This window comes from Periplaneta americana, chromosome 2 (assembly GCF_040183065.1).
Source record: "Periplaneta americana isolate PAMFEO1 chromosome 2, P.americana_PAMFEO1_priV1, whole genome shotgun sequence".
Taxonomy (NCBI): Eukaryota; Metazoa; Arthropoda; class Insecta; order Blattodea; family Blattidae; genus Periplaneta; species Periplaneta americana.
The window spans coordinates 58,925,739-58,947,787 of NC_091118.1; the positions used below are offsets into that span (position 1 = coordinate 58,925,739).

General features: G+C 35.4%; 1 protein-coding gene across 1 annotated transcript in view; it reads right to left on the minus strand.

The window, feature by feature from the left end:
- Nucleotides 1-713: 713 nt before the first annotated feature.
- LOC138694010 (leucine-rich repeat-containing protein 4C-like) overlaps nt 714-22,049 on the minus strand; it is a 41,674-nt gene continuing 20,338 nt past the window's right edge. The window contains exon 4 of the mRNA XM_069817724.1: nt 714-1,099. Within this exon, the coding sequence (XP_069673825.1) occupies nt 1,038-1,099 (62 nt within the window). The 3' untranslated portion in view covers nt 714-1,037. The remainder of the gene's footprint in view (nt 1,100-22,049) is intronic.

Genomic DNA, 22,049 nt, shown 5'->3' on the forward strand with positions numbered 1-22,049 from the left:
TATAACATTGAATTTGGCGTATCATCGGGCAGCATCATAATTTCCTTCACAGCACTTCTAATAATTTTGTCAAGATCTCGTAAGAATGTATCTGATAACTGAGGTAATGGAGCACATTGTAGAGGGTAAATCAAATCAGGCCATACATATTCGTTTATGATCTTTAACAATGTATAACTTTTGATTTGAAGTCTTATAATACAAAATTTAATTTACATTGACTTTCTGATTATGGGAGTATTGTCAATTTTTTTAGTAACTTTCAGTTTATTTACTAATTATTGATCTTAAACCAATTCATTAACAATGTATAACTTTTGATTTGAAGTCTTGTAGCACAAAATATACTCGTAATTTACACTGACTTCATAATTATAAGAATATTTTCAATTTTTTAGTAAGCTGTCAGTGTTTTTTACTAATAATTGACCTTAAATTATATACGTACATTAACAATTTGTAACTTTCGTAAGACAAAATTTAATTTAAATTGATATCTAATTATAAGAGTATTTTTAATTTTTTAGTATGCTGTCAGTTCTTTTTACTAATCATTGACTTTAAACTACCTCATTAACAATATATAACTTTTGATTTGAAGTCTTGTAATAGAATTTTAATTTACATAGAAGATTTTTGTGTTTTTCTAAATCAGGCCTTATCCAACTATGTTTCATTTCATTTCATTTATTGTATTCCATAGATCTTACAATAGCAATGAAGTTTTAAGATGTGGAACATGTCAAAATTTTACAAGATTACAATTACAATTTTTACAATTTAAATTTATTTTTTTTACAATTTTTTGGCGAGATGTAGTGAGGCCGAGGATTCACCAACAGATTACCTGGCATTTGCCTTATGGTTGGGGAAAACCTCGGGAAAAAAACCAACCAGATAATCACACCAAACGGGGGTGAAGTGAAGTGAAGTGAGGCCGAGGACTCGCCATAGACCACCCGGCATCAGTCCCACGGCTGGGGAAAACCTCGGGAGAAACCAATCAATCAGACCAAACGGAGGATCCATCCAAAGCCCTAGCGCAGCTCCGGATCAGCAGGCCAGTGAGTCTGCCGACTGAGGTACATCGATGGCTCTACTAAAAATATACAGCACATAGCCAATCAGATTATTAAATTTATAGACCCAAACTATTATTCATAAGTTGAGCTATAAAATATAACACATAGCAAGTAAGTTAATTCAATTTAAAGGCATAAACAATTCAATCAGTTGAGGTATACAGAAATTGATAATACATAATTATCATGCAAATTACTTCAAATTACAAGCATAAACAATTCATCAGTAGAGCTATACAGACACTATTCAGCTATACAGACGTTCTGTGCGAAACTTGCCTTCTCCTAGGTAAAGTTCCAAAACTTGCCTTCACCAATTTTAACATTTAAATAAAAACCTTGCTGAACAAAGGAACCTAATGAGCTTCTTTTCCTAACCTATATACTAAAAAATATTTATTTTAATGGATGAAAAATTCTTATTTTAACTTAAAAAATGGAGAAAATGTTTCTCTTCATAAGGCAAATTCGGAACTACAGGACTCGTTTTAAGAATGTGTCTCTTCTACCTTTTATCTTTTCTTGAAATTGTTTTCCTTAGTTTAGAATGTAATTGCAATCGCATTTGATAAATTCAGGAACACAGTTCATATTATATTTAATTGATAGTGTACTTTGTCTTATGTCAGACCATGAAATGCATGGTAAGTTTGGGATTAAAATGAAAAATTAAGCCTATTTATTTAGATTTTCGCATCCAAGACTGCTGCAATGTCAAAAGACCAGAAGTGACATTTGTCCGAAAAGGAGGAAATGAGTGACAAAATTCCATTAGTTATGACTGAAATTTTCCACATTTGAAACTTTTATTTTATAATCTAACTAACTAAATAATTAAATAAGTAACTAAATAACTAACTAAATTACTAACAAAATAACTAAATAAATAACTAAATAACTAACTGAACAACTAACTATGTAACTGAATAAATAAATAACTTGCTAACTAAATAAAAACATAACTAACTGAACAACTATGCAACTAAATAAATAAATAAATAAATAAATAAATAAATAAATAAATAAATAAATAAATAAACAAACAAACAAATAAATAAATAAATAAATAAATAAATAAATAAATAAATAAATAACTGAACAACTATGTAACTAAATAAATTAATAATTACTAACTAAATAAATACATAACTGGAACCCGGAGGTTCATTGCCGCCCTCACATAAGCCCGCCATCGGTCCCTATCCTGAGCAAGATTAATCCATTCTCTATCATCATATCCCACCTCCCTCAAATCCATTTTTATATTATCTTCCCATCTACGTCTCGGCCTCCCTAGAGGTCTTTTTCACTCCGGCCTCCCAACTAACACTCTATATGCATTTCTGGATTCGCCCATAGTGCTACATGCCATGCCCATCTCAAACGTCTGGATTTAATGTTCCTAATTATGTCAGGTGAAGAATACAATGCGTGCAGTTCTGTGTTGTGTAACTTTCTCCATTCTCCTGTAACTTCATCCCTCTTAGCCCCAAATATTTTCCTACGAACCTTATTCTCAAACACCCTTAACCTATGTTCCTCTCTCAAAGTGAGAGTCCAAGTTTCACAACCATAAAGAACAACGGGTAATATAATTGTTTTATAAATTCTAACTTTCAGATTTTTTGACAGCAGACTGGATGATAAAAGCTTCTCAACCGAATAATAACAGGCATTTCCCAAATTTATTCTGTGTTTAATTTCCTCCCGAGTATCATTTATATTTTTGAACTTCTCCGCTTCTTCGAAAGATAAATTTCCAATATTTATATTGCAATTTCGCACAATATTTCCGTCACGAGACATAATCATACACGTATACTTTGTCTTTTCAGGATTTACTTCCAAACCTATTTCTTCACTTGCTTCCTGTAATTATTATTATTATTATTTTGTAATGATTTATTACTTATATTTATTTATATTCTTTTATGCTAAGTTGCACTTTTTTTAATCACTCGTATTAAAAAAGAAATAATTTGTCACTGAATACATAATTATGATGTGTAGATATGTGCAACTGTGCATATACTAGATGCAGGTTGAGATTTTCATATACGAGATTCTTGGGATAACAATGTTTGTCACGTGATGTAACATAATGAACAGATATTGAAGTTACAACAGTAAGAGGGCAATGACAATTATGTGCAATAGATAAACACTCGAGAAGTTTCTGAACCCACGCTATGCCATGAGTCAGCCTTCCATTGATACTGCAGCGAGCTCCGTGCCGCTGCATTCGATTCGAATGACTGTGAAATTAATTTCTTGACTCACCCGACAGATGGGGACCCAGTCGCTATGTTATGATTGCAATTACTCACGTCTAACTGCGGTATCTGAAGAGGGGGGTTGCGTCCAACAAAGACACTTCCTACTGTTTAAAAATTTAATTTAACTTCCCTTTGTGGTTACGCAACTTAACGCTTCACGGACTGGACTGCACGAGAGATTCTTAGTGGTGGTGCAGGCTTCGTGCCTAGGATGGAGCAGCTTTTATTAAGTTGTGCTCACTGCGTAACAATGTGCAATGGGAGGTTTCAAAATACATTTCATTACCGTAAGTGCTCGATATTCATAACCAAACTAAGGATAATGACGATGATGATGATGATGATAATAATAATAATAATCATATATATTAATTTGATTATATTAACTTGTATTCAATAACAGAACTAGAGTGAATATAGGTTCTGATTTATCACAAGAACCGTCCGGCAAAAGGACATGTAGGGGAGAAGTGGGTACAGTGAGACAGGGAGAACAGTGAGACATTTTTTATTAGATGGTAAATTTTGATGTTGATATGTTTGTAACCGTGGAGTTGTATGTTGCATGAGAAAAGTAACAGTATTTTCATACTCGATTTTATTCTACTTATAAAGGTAAGTGATGAAAAAAATAATTCGTAATTTTTCACTCTAGAAGTAAAATTTTGGCTTGTGTTTAATGAAGGTTATATTGGATATACAAATGAAATAAAAATATGAATGTTTTGTTACCTAATACTATGGTATTTGACGTTATGTTTTGGCAAAGTTTCGTCTTTCTTATTTTGATTTTGAAGTGATGGCGCCATTTTTAAACGAATTATGAGTAATGGGAACAGTGAGACATGCCATTGAAGGGTACACTGAGACGTCTCACTGTTCCCATTTACCAATGATTTGCAAAAATAAACTGTAACCATATTACATTTACCGGTAACTAACATTAAAAATGAACATACTAGTAACCAATTTAAGAACTATTGCTTAAAATAATGGATACATTACATTTTAATGGTTTCTCAAAAAAAAATTATTCACAAAATTTAAGAAAATATTAAGAAATAATAAAGAATTAAATTAAATTCTTATAATTATAAGCTTTTTTTGTCACCAAAAATTCATTTTATTTTTTCACAAACGTTTGAAAAGTCATGGAAAATTCACTTTTCCAAATGTTCCAGATGTTTCAATAGTTTCGAAGTCAGACATCAAAATGATTCTAAATGTCTACAGAACATGGCAAGATAAAGAGACAGCAAGCTTTCCTTTCTTTTGAAATAAATGTAAATCATTTCAATGTCCGTTAATAGACACTGTGGTGTCTCACTGTACCCTCCTGAATGGTAACAGTGAGACATTTGCATTTTTTTGACAAACAAGCATTGTATATTATGTCCTTTATCTATTAACATTTCTGTTTATGTAGTATTGTACTCCATGTTTTAATGTATATTTCTATTTCACTTGATTTTAAAAATACTTGAAATTTCACTTGCATACATATGTCTTAATATATTGTGTCTCACTGTACCCACTACTCCCTTACTCTTTTTTAATAATTGTATCCTGTCCGGCAGACATTAAAAAAATTGAAATGTCCGGCATTTCACACTTCAACTAGAATTAATATGAATATTGAATAATGTGCGATATTATGCATAGAATATCTAAACAAATGGTGAAAACCTATAAAAGAATTTAACTGCTTTCAATGGTTGAAGCTTGAGGACAAAAAACATAAAATATGATGACAGCATTTAATTCTTACACTTTAAAAATGTCACTATACATGATTCTAAGCTATTTTATCAATTTTAATCTTCAATGTATAAAGATATGTCAATCAAGTTAATTTGGACAAAGATTTAATCTTAGATAAACAATGGTGCAAATTCTTAAATTCCAATAGTTCTGCGAGCATTGAAACTTTCTCAGAACTCTTAAAAATATGTCAATTCTATTTATTATCCCAAGTCACAATGGAAGTGTTGAGAGAGTATTTTCCATAACATCCTCATTGGACAAAAGAACGAAATCGCATGCTAACGGAGGCAGTCAGAGATATCATCACGGTGAGATATAATTTCAAGGACATGTCCTGTGAACAGTTCCATAGTTATTTGTTACAAGATAGAAGTATGTCTCTTCAGGCTCTTGTGCACAAAGTGGGCTCCACCGATAAGTAGGGTACAGATGTAATACTGATGCAGCAACTAGTGAGAAAACTAAGGTGAGCCATTGTTTTTATCTTTAATTTTGTTCATACCAATTGAAGGGTTGATAGGAAAAACAACCCATGTCAATTTTAGCCGAAAATGAGATATTGGTACTAATGGAAAGCTAAAATCATGTGGCGTCTGTGTATGCTTAAAATACAAGCAATATATTTATAAAGCATTGGGGTATTTATACCTATACTTTAAGTTTCTTATCCTTTTTACATAACGAGATATAATGTTTTTTCGCTCCCCTGAAAAACGTGTTTTTTGACATGGGTTGTTTTTCCTATCAACCCTTCAATTTTTAAAAAGTCCTCCTTTTTTCAGTAATGTCCTCTTATTTTAGATTCCATGTCCTCCTACAGAATTTCTTCTCATGGTAACCCTAAGTTGACTGGAAGAATGTACGATGTAACCCACATTGTTAAAAAAAATATGAGCCTTTGAGAGCAGAAGTGATGTAAGTAAAAAATGAGTAATGAGGGTTAAAGTAAACATTCTGTAAAATACAGAGCAAAGTAGTAATTAATATTCAATTTACTTAAACTATTAGTAGTCAGTGGATAGCACGAAGGACATATTAATTGCTACTTTGCGCTGTATTTCACAGAATTTTTACTTTAAACCTCATTAACCAATTTTGACTTACACCACTTTTGCTCTGAACGGCTCATATATTGATGTAGTATTAAATGAATGGTCAAAAAAGTAAACCAATAAAGGGGATCTACATATACATAATTTGCTATTTGCTGATGATCAAGTTGTGGTTACCTCGGATGTAGAAGAAGCTAATTACATGGGTAGAAGGCTAGAGGATGAATATTCAAAATGGAGACTGAAAATTAATTATGGAAAAACAGAATATTTAAGCACGAATCCCTCCGATGATCTGAAAACACTGAAAATAAATTGTAAAAAAATTAAAACACTGTTAAGTTTTAAATACCTGGGATCAATCTTCAAAGAAGCGGATCATCTGACTTGGACATAGAAAGAAGAGTCATTGAAACAAAGAAGTAATTAGTATACTTGTACAATCCTATGGAGTAGAAATATTATTAAAGAACTAAAATATTAATATACAGTATAACACAATAGTCAAAAGCATTTTATTGTATTGAGCCGAAAATAAGTACTTAAACAAAAACATATAAACAGTTTGATGGTTATAGAGATGGATTATCTAAGGCGTTCGGCAAAAATTTCAAGAAGGGGGGGGAAAAAAAAATACTACGATAAGAGAGGAGTTGGGTTTTAGGAAAGACACTCTTAAACCGAGAGAAATATTGCACCTAACCCTTAAATTGGCAAAACTTCATTTCTCACACTAGTTTATTAAACCGTGTCGGACTGTAAAGAAAACAACTATCGCAATGTCCATATTTTATATGTTGTACAATATTATAGTACTAGTGGCTTGTGCAGCAAATACTGCTGCAAACTAAATTCGTTAGACGTGCAAATAAAAATTTTTCAGATTTATTTTCAATGAAGAATACTTATCTTTTTGATAGTTACTTGCTTCCATAATAATGAAACATATGAACTCTGAATGGATTTTTTTAGGCCAAATACTTTTTCTTGAACCTATCCAACTTCAGTTTTTGAGTTTCAACGCGAAAACGCAAGTATCAATGTCAGGACGATAGCAGTAGCTATTTCAGATCATTGTGGATTGTAGGCAAAAGTTAAAAAAAGTCAGGTTTGCTAAGCTTTCGAACAATAGCATTTTCGTATAGCTGCTGCATGTAGAACTTGAAATGTAGAGCGTAAAATCATTTTATCCTACTAAGAGATCTTGCTGAAATTATCTGGAGACTACAAAATTTTCTAGGACTCTTATTTTATCAGTAAGTAATACCTTTTTTATCTTTCCTTAGGAACTGTAATTTTTGCGCTCTCTCGAGCCAATACACCGCCATTAAATATATGAAAAAGACCCAACCCCACTGGTTTAATAAGTATAAAAATATTTGATTTTTAATAACATTATTATTATCTTACTTAAGTTTTGTAGTTATATATAGCAGTCACTCAGTAAATTATAGAAATAAAGATCTAAATTAAGATATTCTCTACATTTACTTACGTAACCTCAAAACGTTTCACTTTCATATCATCAATATACAATTACTATGTATAATTAATAAAAATAATCGCATCATGATATTAACTATAATAATATTTAATTTCTAATGCAAACAACATCAAGTTTCGTAGATTTGAATATCCAATACACAGCTGTACTCAGAAAATTATACACTGCAGAATCAGTTTTAATAACAAATTGAATTGAGCTCTAAATACGTCGGAAATCCTGCAGGTCATAGCCTTCGTATAATAGTCTATTGTTTATTGTAGTGTGTGTTTTGTTCTGAAATTCAATCAAGTCGGCCGTGATTCAATAAAATTAGTTCTCAAAACTGACAACAGATAGATTTTGGAAAATTGACATTTCACTGAAAACTACTACTTTTCCGAAAAACTTTGGATGCCAGGCATCAAAATGAGGGGTCACTCATTAAAATCCGTTCAGCCGTTTTCCCGTAATTTCCATTACCAGTTCAAATTATATATATAGATTGTGAAATTTTGGTTAAATTTAATTTTTCTACCAATTTTTTTTCTATTGTTCTATTAAAATTATAGCATATAGCCTATTAACCTGTTGTATCCTATAGGATACCTTGCGACTTTAAGGGCTAAGATGGTGCGGGTATGTTATGAGAAGAGAAAATTGATTAAATAGAGAAGTCATAATTTGGAAACCAGAATGAAGAGAGGTATAACACAACCCACATAGGCAGAGGAAATGAAGAAGATTATGCAGAAAAGAAGCTTGATATATATGAAGAATGGCTAGATCGAAAGAACTGAGAAAGGAGATATCTTTTGGTTGAGGAAACCTATGTTATCAGAGAAAATTCCCTTATAAAAATAATAACAACATCAATAACTATACTTATAATACTGGGTGTTCATTTCAAATTGTGTCATGACGTCACTGTTGTGAGTCAGCGATTTGAAGCGAGTTTCAGCTTTTATGTCAGAGAAGTTGCCTATTAATCAAGGCGTTCAATCTGAACTTGAGAACGTGTACGATATAACTTGAACGTCGTAGCAACAGATGGCGGCCTGTAAAGTCTGTGTGCTACCATAATCTCTTTCGAACTGTGTTTTGCGCGGGCATGTCGTACGCAGGGTACTTGTTATCATCTGTTGCGTACTGTAACATTCCACAATACAAATCAAATGCTCCGTGTCCATGTTGACCGTCGAAGTTAATGTCAACAAATACTGTACGTAAGTAATCGTCTTAACCCTCTCCCCATATCCCGACAGTAAGAAAAAACTCACCTCAGTAAGTGTTTCCAAACAGTTCACATTCCTGCCACTACAGGTGTTACCATACGTATCGGTAAGTACTCTTCAGAATGAACGCCGTACTTGCTAGGCAACTTCTCTGGCACATAAGTGGAAGTGTAGGAAGATTGAATTCTCTAGGCTCAACATGCCACATGACGGCAAACGGCGAGTCATGACACACTTTAAACTGAACACGCAGTATAGTTATTACTATTTTTATTATATCCTGAACATTTTTAGAACTACCAAGGGATATGTCACTGCAGCTGTCAGGTGGGAGCACCATACGATGAAGATGAATGCAAACAAGACGAAGACCATGGTTATCGAAAGGAAACTAAAAAAGGTAAAAGTGCGAATTGGAAATGACGCAATGGAACAAGTGGATAGCTTGAGTGTACTATAGGCCCCCTAAGTAGCAACATGAGCTGCTCCCAGGAAGTCAAAATGAGGACAGCAATGGCATAGCAAGTTTTCATAGAAAAAGATCTTTTTCTGCGGACCTCTGGAAAAAGAACTATGGAAGAGACTAGTGAAGTACTTTATGTGGAGTGTGGCATTATGTGGGGCAAAAACATGGACTTTAGACGGATTTGAAAGATACGATTACAAGTATTTGGAGAAGAATGGTGCGTGCGAAATGGACAGACAGACAATAAGAAATGAAGCTGTGCTGGAAAGAATGGACGAAGAAAGGATAACGCTGAAACTGATGAAGAAGAGAAAAAGAAATTGGCTGGGTTACTGGCTAAAAAGAAACTGCCTACTGAAATATGACAGACAATATTAAGATATATGGATCGTATGCGAATACTAAGAGGAATGAGAAAAAGAGGGAAGATTTGAAATGCTGGGTTTGCAGTGAAAGACTGCCCTTCGGCAGAAAACTGTGGACGAATGAATGCACAAGTACATTTCATTTCTGTGTTAGAATTAAACTTAACCCATCTGAACACTGGCTTAAATCATCGGTGTAGCTCAGCCGATATCACATTTGCTTTCCAACGCAATGCTGCGCTCGGGTATGGATTAGATTCCTGCTTGTTTTTTTTCCTGAGGTTTTCTGTAACTGTAAGACAAATGCCAGGTAACATTTGGGGAATCATCGGCTTCATCTTACCAAATACCAATTACATCAACGCTAAATAACCTAACGATTGATACAACGTCGTTAAATAACTATTAAAGCTAAAGAGACTTACTATATCTTAATCTTCTGTAATCAACTTAGTTACTTCCAGTGAGAGATAAATTTCAACTTCGTTTCTGGGCGTCAAAGCTGTGTACTTTCAATTTTTAAATACAAACTCTGACATATCAGGCCAAAAGAATTACTATCCTTCCAACTACCTATCTATCTGCCTACCTATATAAATAACTAACTACTAGGTAGTTGATTTACTACATTCTTGCTAACTATCTTAATACTAACTAGCTAGACAACTAACTAGCCAATCAACTAGCCAACTAACTAGCTACTCAACTAGCCAACCAACTAGCCAACTAACTAGCTAATAAACTAGCCAACTAACTAGCTAGACAACTAAGTACCCAATCAAGTAGCCAACTAACTAGCCAATCAACTAGACAACTAACTAGCCAATTAAGTAGTCAACTAGCTAGCTAATCATTAGCCAACTAACTAGTTAAACAACTAAGTAGCCGACTAACTAACCAATCAACTAGACAACTAACTAGCCAATTAAGTAGTCAACTAGCTAGCTAATCAACTAAGTAGTCAATCAAGTAGCCGACTAACTAACCAATCAACTAGACAACTAACTAGCCAATCAAGTAGCCAACTAACTAACCAATCAACTAGACAACTAACTAGCCAATTAAGTAGTCAACTAGCTAGCTAATCAACTAAGTAGTCAATCAAGTAGCCGACTAACTAACCAATCAACTAGACAACTAACTAGCCAATTAAGTAGTCAATCAAGTAGCCGACTAACTAACCAATCAACTAGACAACTAACTAGCCAATTAAGTAGTCAACTAGCTAGCTAATCAACTAAGTAGCCAATCAAGTAGCCAACTAACTAGCCAATCAACTAGACAACTAACTAGCCAATTAAGTAGTCAACTAGCTAGCTAATCAACTAAGTAGCCAATCAAGTAGCCAACTAACTAGCCAATCAACTAGACAACTGGTCAATTAAGTAGTCAACTAGCTAGCTAATCAACTAGCCAACTAACTAGCCAATCAACTAGCCAACTAACTAGCTAATCAACTAGCTAACTAACTAGCCAGACAACTAAGTATCCAATCAAGTAGCCAACTAACTAGCTAATCAACTAGACAACTAACTAGCCAATTAAGTAGTCAACTATCTAGCTAATCAACTAGCCAACTAACTAGCTAGATAACTAAGTAGCCAATCAAATAGTCAACTAACTAGCCAATCAACTAGACAACTAGCCAATAAGTAGTCAACTAGCTAGCTAATAAACTAGCCAACTAAATAGCCAATTAACTAGCCAACTAACTAGCTATTCAACTAGCCAACTACTAGCCAGACAACTAAGTAGCCAATCATGTAGCCAACTAACTAGCTAATCAATTAGACAACTAACTAGCCAATTAAGTAGTCAACTAGCTAGCTAATCAACTAGCCAACTAACTAGCTAGACAACTAAGTAGCCAACCAAGTAGTCAACTAACTAGCCAATCAACTAGACAACTAACTAGTCAATTAAATAGTCAACTAACTAGCTAATTAACTAGCCAACTAGCTAGTGATAAAACCTACTGAAATACAACTATTTTGTGTATTTCTTGTAATTGAAAGAACATTTTTCTGCAATTCATATCTTTTGCTAGTCCCGGTTTCGTAAGTTTTGTTATGGCACATTTAAAACTGGACATAATTACTGTATTTAAGAATGTTATGATATTTCACAGCACCTTTTGTAGGGTTTTTGAATGCTGTATATTATTTTTATACTTTCAAGTTCCTATCACAAGAAAAAAAACGAAGATGAAGAAAAGGATCAGCTGATCACTTCCTCGACCAATGTGAATAGTTATAACCCTTAATGATCTGCGTTAATTATAGATTATACACAGGAAACATTTAATGATGCAAAGTCAATGGAGTAATGGTGAAATTAAAAATAATAGGGAGAATTCGAAGTGCTTGCAGGAAACCACTTACTGTCCGCGCAAGTTATCTAGGCACCTGGGTTCCCTAGTGCTCTCTCACTACCCCACAGCTATCTGCTAGCTATCTTATCATCGCTGAAGCAGTTTTACGCACAGTTACAAAAACTTCATTCGGGAATTTATTTTCAGTGCATTCCATTGGATATGGTAGGTGAAAGTGTATGGATTCACAAAATAACGAATATAAACAGATTACATTTTTCTTCGTATATGTACAATACAATATAATCACAACTCTATTTATTATTCAAATGAAATTCTTCAAGTCTGCCTCACAGGGAGCTCTACCTGAAAGCTAGATTTGCACAATTCCAATTATTACAATTCGCATCTGACCATGAACTACTGATGGTACGCGATACATAAAGTCTTTCAAGTAGAAGAGCTATAGATTTGTTACGGGGCGTGCGCAAAGGGGGGTTACCGGGGTTGAAGCCACCCCCTTGAACTTTAAAATAAAATTACATATATATTTCATTACATTTGACTGTTTCCATGGATTTTTCTATTACGTTAAGTGTCTTAGGTATCATATGCAAATCTGTTATATATATATATATATATATGTATATACATACATATATATACATATATACAGGGTGTTTCAAAAATACGCTGCATAATTTCAGGTAATATGTATATCCCACATGTAAACAATCAAAATAGTTCATTACAACATGTGTCCGGAAATACTTCATTTCCGAGTTATGAACTTCACAACATTGAAATTCACCGGAACGTTTTTCTTTCCGCAGGTCGTTGTCATTACAGAAGATGTTCAAAATTTCCACCTCCTGCTTGAATACAGACCTCACATCGATGTCTCATTGACCTGCGAACACGATCCCAAACTCCAGGAGTATTGCGTATGTCCTCAGACCATGCCACAATTCGATTCCAAAGGAATTCCAAATCAGGCACCGGAGACGAATAAACCATTTATTTTAAATGGCCCCACAAGTAGAAATCGAGAGGATTCAGATCAGGTGAGCGTGGAGCCCAAGCAATTGGGGCACCTCTACCTATCCATCGATCAGGAAACCTTCGATCCAAGTACCGGCGAGCCAGCCGTACGACTGAAGTGTGCAGGAGCGCTATCATGCAAGAAGTGAATGTGTTGACGACTGATCAGTGGAGTGTCTTCTAAAACATGAGGTATGGTGTTTTCTAGGAAGTTTGTGCACGCCTGCCCCGTAAGTCTGTTTACAAGTACATAGGGTCCAACTAATCGATCACCAATGATACCGGCCCACATGCTGAGGGAGAACCGCACCTGGTGATGAGATGTAACAGTTGCACGTGGGTTTTCATACGCCCATACATGCTGATTGTGGAAATTTGTTATGCCATCTCGTGTGAACTGTGCTTCATCTGTAAATAATACTAAGGCAGGAAAGTTCGGATTTACACCACACTGCTGCAAGAACCACTGACAGAACCTAACTCGTGCAGGGTAATCTGCTGGTGACAGGGCCTGTACACGTTGCAAATGATAAGGATACAATTGATACTCTTTCAACAGTCTCCAGACAGTCGTATGAGGAACATTGACTTGCAACGCTACCCTTCGTGTGCTGATAGAAGGAGTCATGTTCACAGCCTCCAGAATCTCCTCCTGTACTTCTGGAGTTGTAGATCTTGGTCGTCCCCTTCCCAAACCAGGAGAGTTAAATTTTCCATACTCGCACAAACGGTAATGGAGACGTACAAATGTCTTCCGATCTGGGCATTGTCGCTGTGGGTACTTCTCCTGGTACAAATGACGAGCCAGCGCAGCATTGCCGTCCGCCTTACCGTACATGAAGTGTATCTCTGCCAACTCTTGATTTGAATACATGTCACACAGTCTAACGCCTACACAACACTGAATGTAACCTTCGCCTTGGAATGAACTGTCAGAGTGTCCTCTTAATGTCTCCTTTGACGGCAACGACCTGCGGAAAGAAAAACGTTCCGGTGAATTTCAATGTTGTGAAGGCCATAACTCGGAAATAAAGCATTTCCGGACACATGTTGTAATGAACTATTTTGATTGTCTACATATGGGAAATACATACCTGAAATTACGCCACGTATTTTTGAAACACCCTGTATATATACATTTAGTGATTGTGTTATTTTTGTTGTTGCACTAGCATTTGTTTTTTTATCACCTCTCTAGCACTTGTTTCTTTCTTTTCCAAAATTGTACTTTCAATAATTGTACTTCCACTTCCACCCTGTGTAATTTCGAATAATGGCAGAGACGGAAGTTGAGGGAGGAGGATGCTGACTCGACAAGATATATATATTGTGTGAGTGTAATAATGAATCAAGCATTTTTATTACACAAAATTAAGCACACTTTAAAATTTGTTAAAATTTGGATAGCTGTGAAAAAATTACATTTCACAGATTTTACAAGGATATTCATGAATATGTTCTATTAGAACATAGTATAATATTAATAAATATACCGTAACATAATAATAATAATAATAATAATAATAATAATAATAATAATAATAATAATAATAAAATACACAACTGTAAGCACAACGAACTCTTCGATCACACTAAGCAAGCAAATGTATTTTACCCGTCTCGTAGATCGTCCTCCTCTCTCCTTCCTCACTGCCGCTAGAAGCGACTTCTTTACACCCCGCGCGTTTCTCTTTTAACTGCCCAGATAAGTTTCGCGGACAATATTAAATCATCAATCTCATTCAGCTCATACAACATCGAACTTCCTATCTTTTTGGCCATAAACTGTTAGCAATGCAGCTAAAACTGAGCCTGAAGGTTTGTCAAACGTCTGAGAACAGACGAAATACAAGAGACAGAATACAGAGTCAAGAAGCCGAATGAAAATGTACAGTAAGCGGACTCGTTTTTTGCAAAAGCAATAATTCACCAAAGGGGTTTGGTGCCTGAATAAGAACTGGCAGGGGAGACGTGGCCAGACGAATGCGGTGGGGAGATAAATATTCAGGCGAGTAGGGGAAGTGCGTGAGGACGCACGCGATGAAGAGATTGTCGCCCCTTTGTTATACAGCTCTCTCACGGGGCGCAGATAGAAGCAGAACTTCGCGAAACTTGTTGGAATGCGTATACCATGACGACCACACGCGATGACGTCAGTCACAAAGCCACTTCGCTGACCGATAATTGTTCTCTCTTGCTATTGTCGCCACGTTTCACGTCACTAAGAACGTTCCTGGTGTAAACAAAAGGAAAGGACAATGAAATCATCGATCTACCTTTCACTTCAGGAATGAAGACAGACCATGTGCCTTTATCAGCTTATATGATTAACAAATAAGAATTGCATTAGTTTTCATAATAATCAAGGGACTACTTAAGCAAACGCGTGACATACATTGTAATTCTACGGAAACGAACTACAAGAGTTAGTTTTCTAAGCCGGCATTCATGGTTTAAAACATTGTTGAATTCAGACCTTTTCCCCTGCGGTGGGGACTTATACAGGGACATCATTTTATTTTTACTTCAATTTTTATTGTACCTGAGTTTTTGAATGTACTTCACTCCCATCCCTTCTACTAAGGAAGTTCCAACTCCACACAGAACCAAGACCGCAGATAGTAAGCAGTACTGAGTTACTGTGTATAGTACGTTCCAGAAATATGTTCGCGTTTTCCAGTGAAGAAAGAGCTTTCAATATTGAATCATATTTTCGCACAGGTACTGTCCGTTTGCCTACGTCGCATCCCGATTTCCTCCACCTGCTTCTGCTCGCCCCTCTGTAAAAGCTGGGCTGTCTTAGCTCTTTTCTGAAAACATTAATTTCTCTTAGGAATTGGACGTTTACGTAATATTATACAGCTGTTTAATTTAACTTAAATAAAAGGGCCTCGTTAAGTAATTAACTGTCACGTGATTTCCTCCCTTTCTACAATCCTGCGGCATAACCACTTGGACTGACAGTAGATAGCATGTCTGAGTAATTTTATATTTTCGGGTCGGGCAGAAGTGAAGATTGAATTCACAGTACGTAGAGTAGGTACAGAATTATTTCAACATGAGTTACTAGTACGAAGGACGAAAATGGCAATTGGAATTAGATGCAATAGTCTATAGTGCGATAATATGCACAAAAGAACTGAAGTCTGTATTGAAATGAACGGCCACCATTTTCAAAATTTTGTTTAAATATTCATATTATGATTATTTTTCAATTTAACTTCTTTCTCTATATTTTACGCTAATGTGCTGTAGACAGTATACACTGCATAATGAATACGTTCGCATGGATAATTCACTTCGTGAGTAAAATCACTTATTCTTAATACAGTACTGTACTTTGATTAAAGAAAAACCTAATGAAAATTATCAAACTCAAAATCGCGATATTTCCTAGTTTACGTAAATGGATGAACTACTTTTCTTCCTTCCTATACCTAGTAGAGTGATTTGTGTTTTACGCCAGTATCATCGAACTCCAGTCTTGGAGGGGGGAGCAAGCGGTGTTTCCGGTTCTCTAAAGGTATAGACAGGTTAATATTAAAAATGTTAGTAAAAATAAAATGATGTCCCTGTACTATACACATGGGGGAAGGTGGGATCGACATACAAAAATAATAATAATTGAGAACTTACCTAACAACAGAGAACAGAGGCACTCTATATAGTGTCAACCATAAGCAATGTCATTAATTTCAAGAAGTTATTCTTAGAGATATTTCAAACAAAACTGTTTAATACAATTTTGCTCGTTTTTGCTTCCTTTTCGAGATAAAGACTGTTTTAAATTTAATTTTTTGTAGTGTGTTTTGGCAAAGCTTTTGATTTCATTCCCACATGCTCAGTCAATTTAAGATATGGGTGGAGATGGTTCGTCCAATGGACTCTATTGAAAGTGTATTTTTGTCCTCTAGATGGCAGGAACAACAAACTGGAATATCTTATGAGAAGGAAACAAGTCGTGGACTAAGCTCCTTTTCAAAGTAGACATGGAAACTAAAATGTTGAAATCTAGAATAAGTGTAAGTTGGACTTGTTCCCTTTTCATGCAGAATGAAAGAGCATACCTAAATTAGTATGCCTACAGTCTTAACTCATTTTTGCCAAAAACTGGTACTTATTCCCTTTTCATATTTAGTAATTCAATTATTTTAGTCTTTTGAGCTGTAATGGGAAAATTCGCTCAAGTTTTAATTTCATGTAATAGTTTTGAAGCTGAATGACATGTTACGCATTATTTTGCGAATTTCCCGTTTATTATCAACTGGCACTGCTAGCATGTTATTAAATCTCCCGTAGCCCTTGAGGATTCACACTGCCCTCAACACACCAGTTACCATGGCAACTTGATGGTCTTGGACGTCATTATGATGACGCTCAGGAAATATGGGCGACGCTACGCTCCCGTACAGGGCAAGAGTGTCTCGTAAATCACGAGATTTAAAACCATCAAAAGCGACGATTAGTGTTTCTTGCGGATAGAATAACCGCTAGACGGGCAGAGGAGATGAGAGGGGAAGGCGATTTATCTGGTAAATTATTGTTATTGTAAGCCGAGCATCTGCTCAGGAGGGGGAGCCCCGGAGAGTGGGGAGTCCACCCCACAAAAGTAATATCTTTTATTGCATGCATGCGTATAGCTAATACTCATTAATTATGAAGGAGGGGGAAGAGAGAGGGGATCGGAGTCTGTTTTTATCCCAAATTAATACAGAGGTCAGGTTGCTGGGCATAATATACTTATTACCAACATCACAAATTTCCCGCGGAAACCACTTCGTGCAACACGATACGAAGTGAAGACAAGGGCGGGCCTGGTGTGACGTAGGTCGCACTAGATGATAGCGTAAAACGATTTCATTTTAAGATAGGGGAATAGATTAATGTTATCAAGAGACCCTCTTATCGTTACATTTAATTCTCCATATCTACGCATAAAGGAGGATATTTCAGTACAATGAAATTTATTTTTTTTAATAACAATGTAATAATTTTTAGTGGATTATTTTACGACGCTTTATTAACTGCTATGGTTATACAGCTTCTGAACGAGATGAAGGTGATAATGCCAGCGAAATGAGTCTGGGGTCCAACGTCGAAAGTTATCCAGAATTTGCTCTTATAGGGTTGAAGAAAAACCCCGGAAAAAACCTCAACCAGGTAACTTGTCCCAATCAGGATTTGAACCTGAGTCCGCTCGTTTCATTGTCATGCATGCTAACTGTTACTCCATAGCGGTGAATAACAATAACAATAATAACAATAATAATAACAATAATAATAATAATAATAATAATAATAATAATAATAATCCAACAGGCCAGAAATATTCATTTTTAACAAGAACAAACAAGAAGTCTTAATAATAGACCAGCGGTGACCAAAGCGGATGTCGTGATTACATCGTGTAATCACAGACATCGAAATGGCTACGAGGAGATTCCTGTACATTGCTGTGTTTTTCATTCACGTACTGAAGGCAAGCAGTGGCGGTATCATGTCGCTCTATATACTGTGTCTCTACAAGTAGTAAGAGGTGGTTTCGTAAAGAATGAGAAGGAGAACTTTTTTGTTGTTCTGTCGGACAAAATGTAATATGTTTACTTTGCTCAACGGTTAAATTAGGAGTATATAGAAACATTAATTGCCACGCTGAATAATGTATTATTATTATTATTATTATTATTATTATTATTATTATTATTATTAAGCCACCGGCGTGGCTCAGTCGGTTAAGGCGCTTGCCTGCCGGTCTGAAGTTGAGTCCGGGTGCGGGTTCGATCCCCGCTTGGGCTGATTACCTGGTTGGGTTTTTCGCGAGGTTTTCCCCAACCGTAATGTGAATGCAAGGTAATCTATGGCGAATCCTCGGTCTCATCTCGCCAAATATCATCTCGCTATCACCAATGTCATCGACGCTAAATAACCTAGTAGTTAAATAACCAACTAAAATATTATTATTATTATTATTATTATTATTATTATTATTACTGAACACTAAGTATGTGTTTCTATAATTCTTCTGTAGGTACGTGCATTAATATTGATATTTTTAGATCTTCTCTCTAGAAGGATAAAATTATTAGGTTTTATCTCAATTTTAAGCCTCTTAATCTTTTGGTGCTGGTAACTATTTATTAGTTATTAATTTAATAATGATATTTTACAAAAACTGATTCAATATTATGTGCCAATGAACTGTTAAACGCCAGGAATTGACATGTCTTAAATCACAGCCAGGAAGAGAAAGATGAGATAAATAAATGTAAGGAAGTCAGCTACCTAATGGGATTTGAAATATCTCGTGCTCTAAAGCCTTTCAATAGAACAGAATTTCTCAAAAGAGTAATGATTAAAATAGCTTAAGTAACTTGTCCATAAGAAGTTTTTAATTTTGAAAAACTACGAATTTCTCGACTAAGTATCGAGAGAAGAATTAAAAAAATTCCTGATTATATTAAAGAGGAAGGTTAAAAAAAAGAAGCAAGAAAAATCGTATATTATTCACTGGCTCTTGATGGCAGCAGTGATACAGCAAAGCTTGAGATTTTTATCCGCGGGATTGATCAAGATGTTAGTACAGGAACCACCACTGGTTGTAGTTTTCATGCCACGTACCTTTCCTTCGTCTCCTTACTTCATAGGGTGTCTGTCGCATGTAATCACTGCAGCTCGAGTTTTGGTCACCGCTGTAATAGACATAGCAGTACCCCTACACCACAACTTACAACACACGTATGTATAAAAAAATCAACAAGTACATGGAATTAGCCTCAGAAATCAAGGAGATGTAGAAGGTCACCCGAGTCACCATATATCCAATAGCATACCGAACCAACGGCATCATACCGAACGTTAGTCCAGTAGCTACATTTACTACAGGTGCAACTACTTAAAATATGAGTAGACCTAATATATAGTTTAGACACATTGTCCGACGTTTTCTAAATTTGTGATACTTCTTGTAAATCCTTATGATTTTTTCCTTGTAGAAAAATGAGAAAATCAACTAATAATAATAATAATAATAATAATAATAATAATAATAATAATAATAATGATAATAATAATAATAATAATAATAATAATAATATTCTTACTCCCTTAAAGTATTACGTCCTACGTCCAACGATCTCACGCTTTAATTTTAAACTCAGCGTTTCATTGGACTACCTAGGACTACCGTTTGGACGATAGTGAAATATTGCTTTTTAGATTCTATTTGTACGTATGGGATGCAGATGATTTATCCACTTGTTTTTTTACTTTGTTATTTAACGACGCTGTATTAACTACTGGGTTGTTTAGCGTTGACCAAATTGGTGATAGTGAGATGGTATTTGGAGAGCTGAAGCTGAAGAAAATCCATAGATTACCTGACATTTAGCTCACGATTGGGGAAAACCTCGGAAGAATCGAACCAGGTAATCAGCCCAAGCGAAAATCGAACCCACGTCTGAGCGCAACTCCGAATCGGCAGGCAAACGCACTACCGCCTGAGCTAAGCCGGTGACTATACATTTGTTCTGATAATGTTGTATGTGATGCATTTCAGGTTCTAATTATTGTAATTCTTCCATTACACCCTCATTATGACTATGATCCCATTTAGTATATCCTGTTGTGTATCTAAAAAAAATTAATTTAATTAGCCGTTATTCTCTCTCGGCTTTCTTCCTTGATGTCCATGCCTCACTACCGTAACAAAGTATACTGGTCTCGCCAAGGTATGTATAGGCGAATTTTAGTATGTCTCTGTACTAAGAAAGGCTTCACAATATTGTTCTTTATTCCCACTGTTACCTAGAGAAGAATAAAGAAGTGTATGTAGTATTTGTGGACATAGAAAAGGCTTTTGACAGAGTAGATTGGAATAAACTGATGGGGATACTAAAGAAAATCGGCGTGGATTGCAAAAAGAGAAGACTGTTCAGTAATCTTTATATGAAACAACGAGTGAAGGGCAGGATATGAGAAGAAATGTCAGAAAGAAGTGAAATTGGGAGAAGAGCAGGTCAAGGATGTTCTTTATCACCTATCTTGTTCAACATCTACCTGGAGGATTTAGTAAAGAATTGTTTTCAGAACATGGGAGGAGTGACAGTAGGAAGAAGAAGAATAAAGTGCATAAGATTTGCTGATGATATGGTGTTGTTATCAGAAGAGAAAATGATACTAAAGGATACGCTACTGGAGCTAAATGACAGCTGTGAGCAATATGGGATGAAGATAAATGCAAATAAGACGAATACCATGGTCATAGGAAAAAAATACAGAAAATAAACTTGCGAATTCTAAATGAGGCAGTAGAGCAAGTGGACAGCTTCAAATACTTGGGGTGTACTATAAGCAGTAACGTGAGCTGCTACCAGGAAGTCAAAAGGAGGATAGCAAAATGGCCAAGGAAGCTTTTAATAGAAAAAAGGAGCATCTTCTGTGGACCTCTGGAAAAAGAACTAAGGAAGAGACTAGTGAAGTGCTTTGTGTGAAGTGTGTAATTGTATGAGGTAGAAACATGAACATTACGACGAACTGAAGAGAAGCGAATAGAAGCATTTGAAATGTGGATATGGAGAAGAATGGAGCGTGTGAAGTGGACAGACAGAATAAGAAATGAAGCTGTGTTGGAAGGAATGGGTGAAGAGAGAATGATGCTGAAACTGATCAGGAAGAGGAAAAGGAATTGATTGGGTCACTGGCTGAGAAGAAACTGCCTACTGAAGGATGCATTGGAAGTAATGGTGAACGAAAGAAAAGTTCGGGGTAGAAGAAGATATCAGATAATGGACGACATTAAGATAAATGGATCATATGAGGAAACAAAGAGGAAGGCAGAAAATTGGAAAGACAGGAGAAAGTTGGGTTTGCAGTGAAAGACCTGTCCTTGGGCAGAACACTATATGAATGAATGAATTCCCACTGTTTTGAGGTAGGCTGTTTCACTGGAATGTATAAAGCTTATCTCATCGAAAAA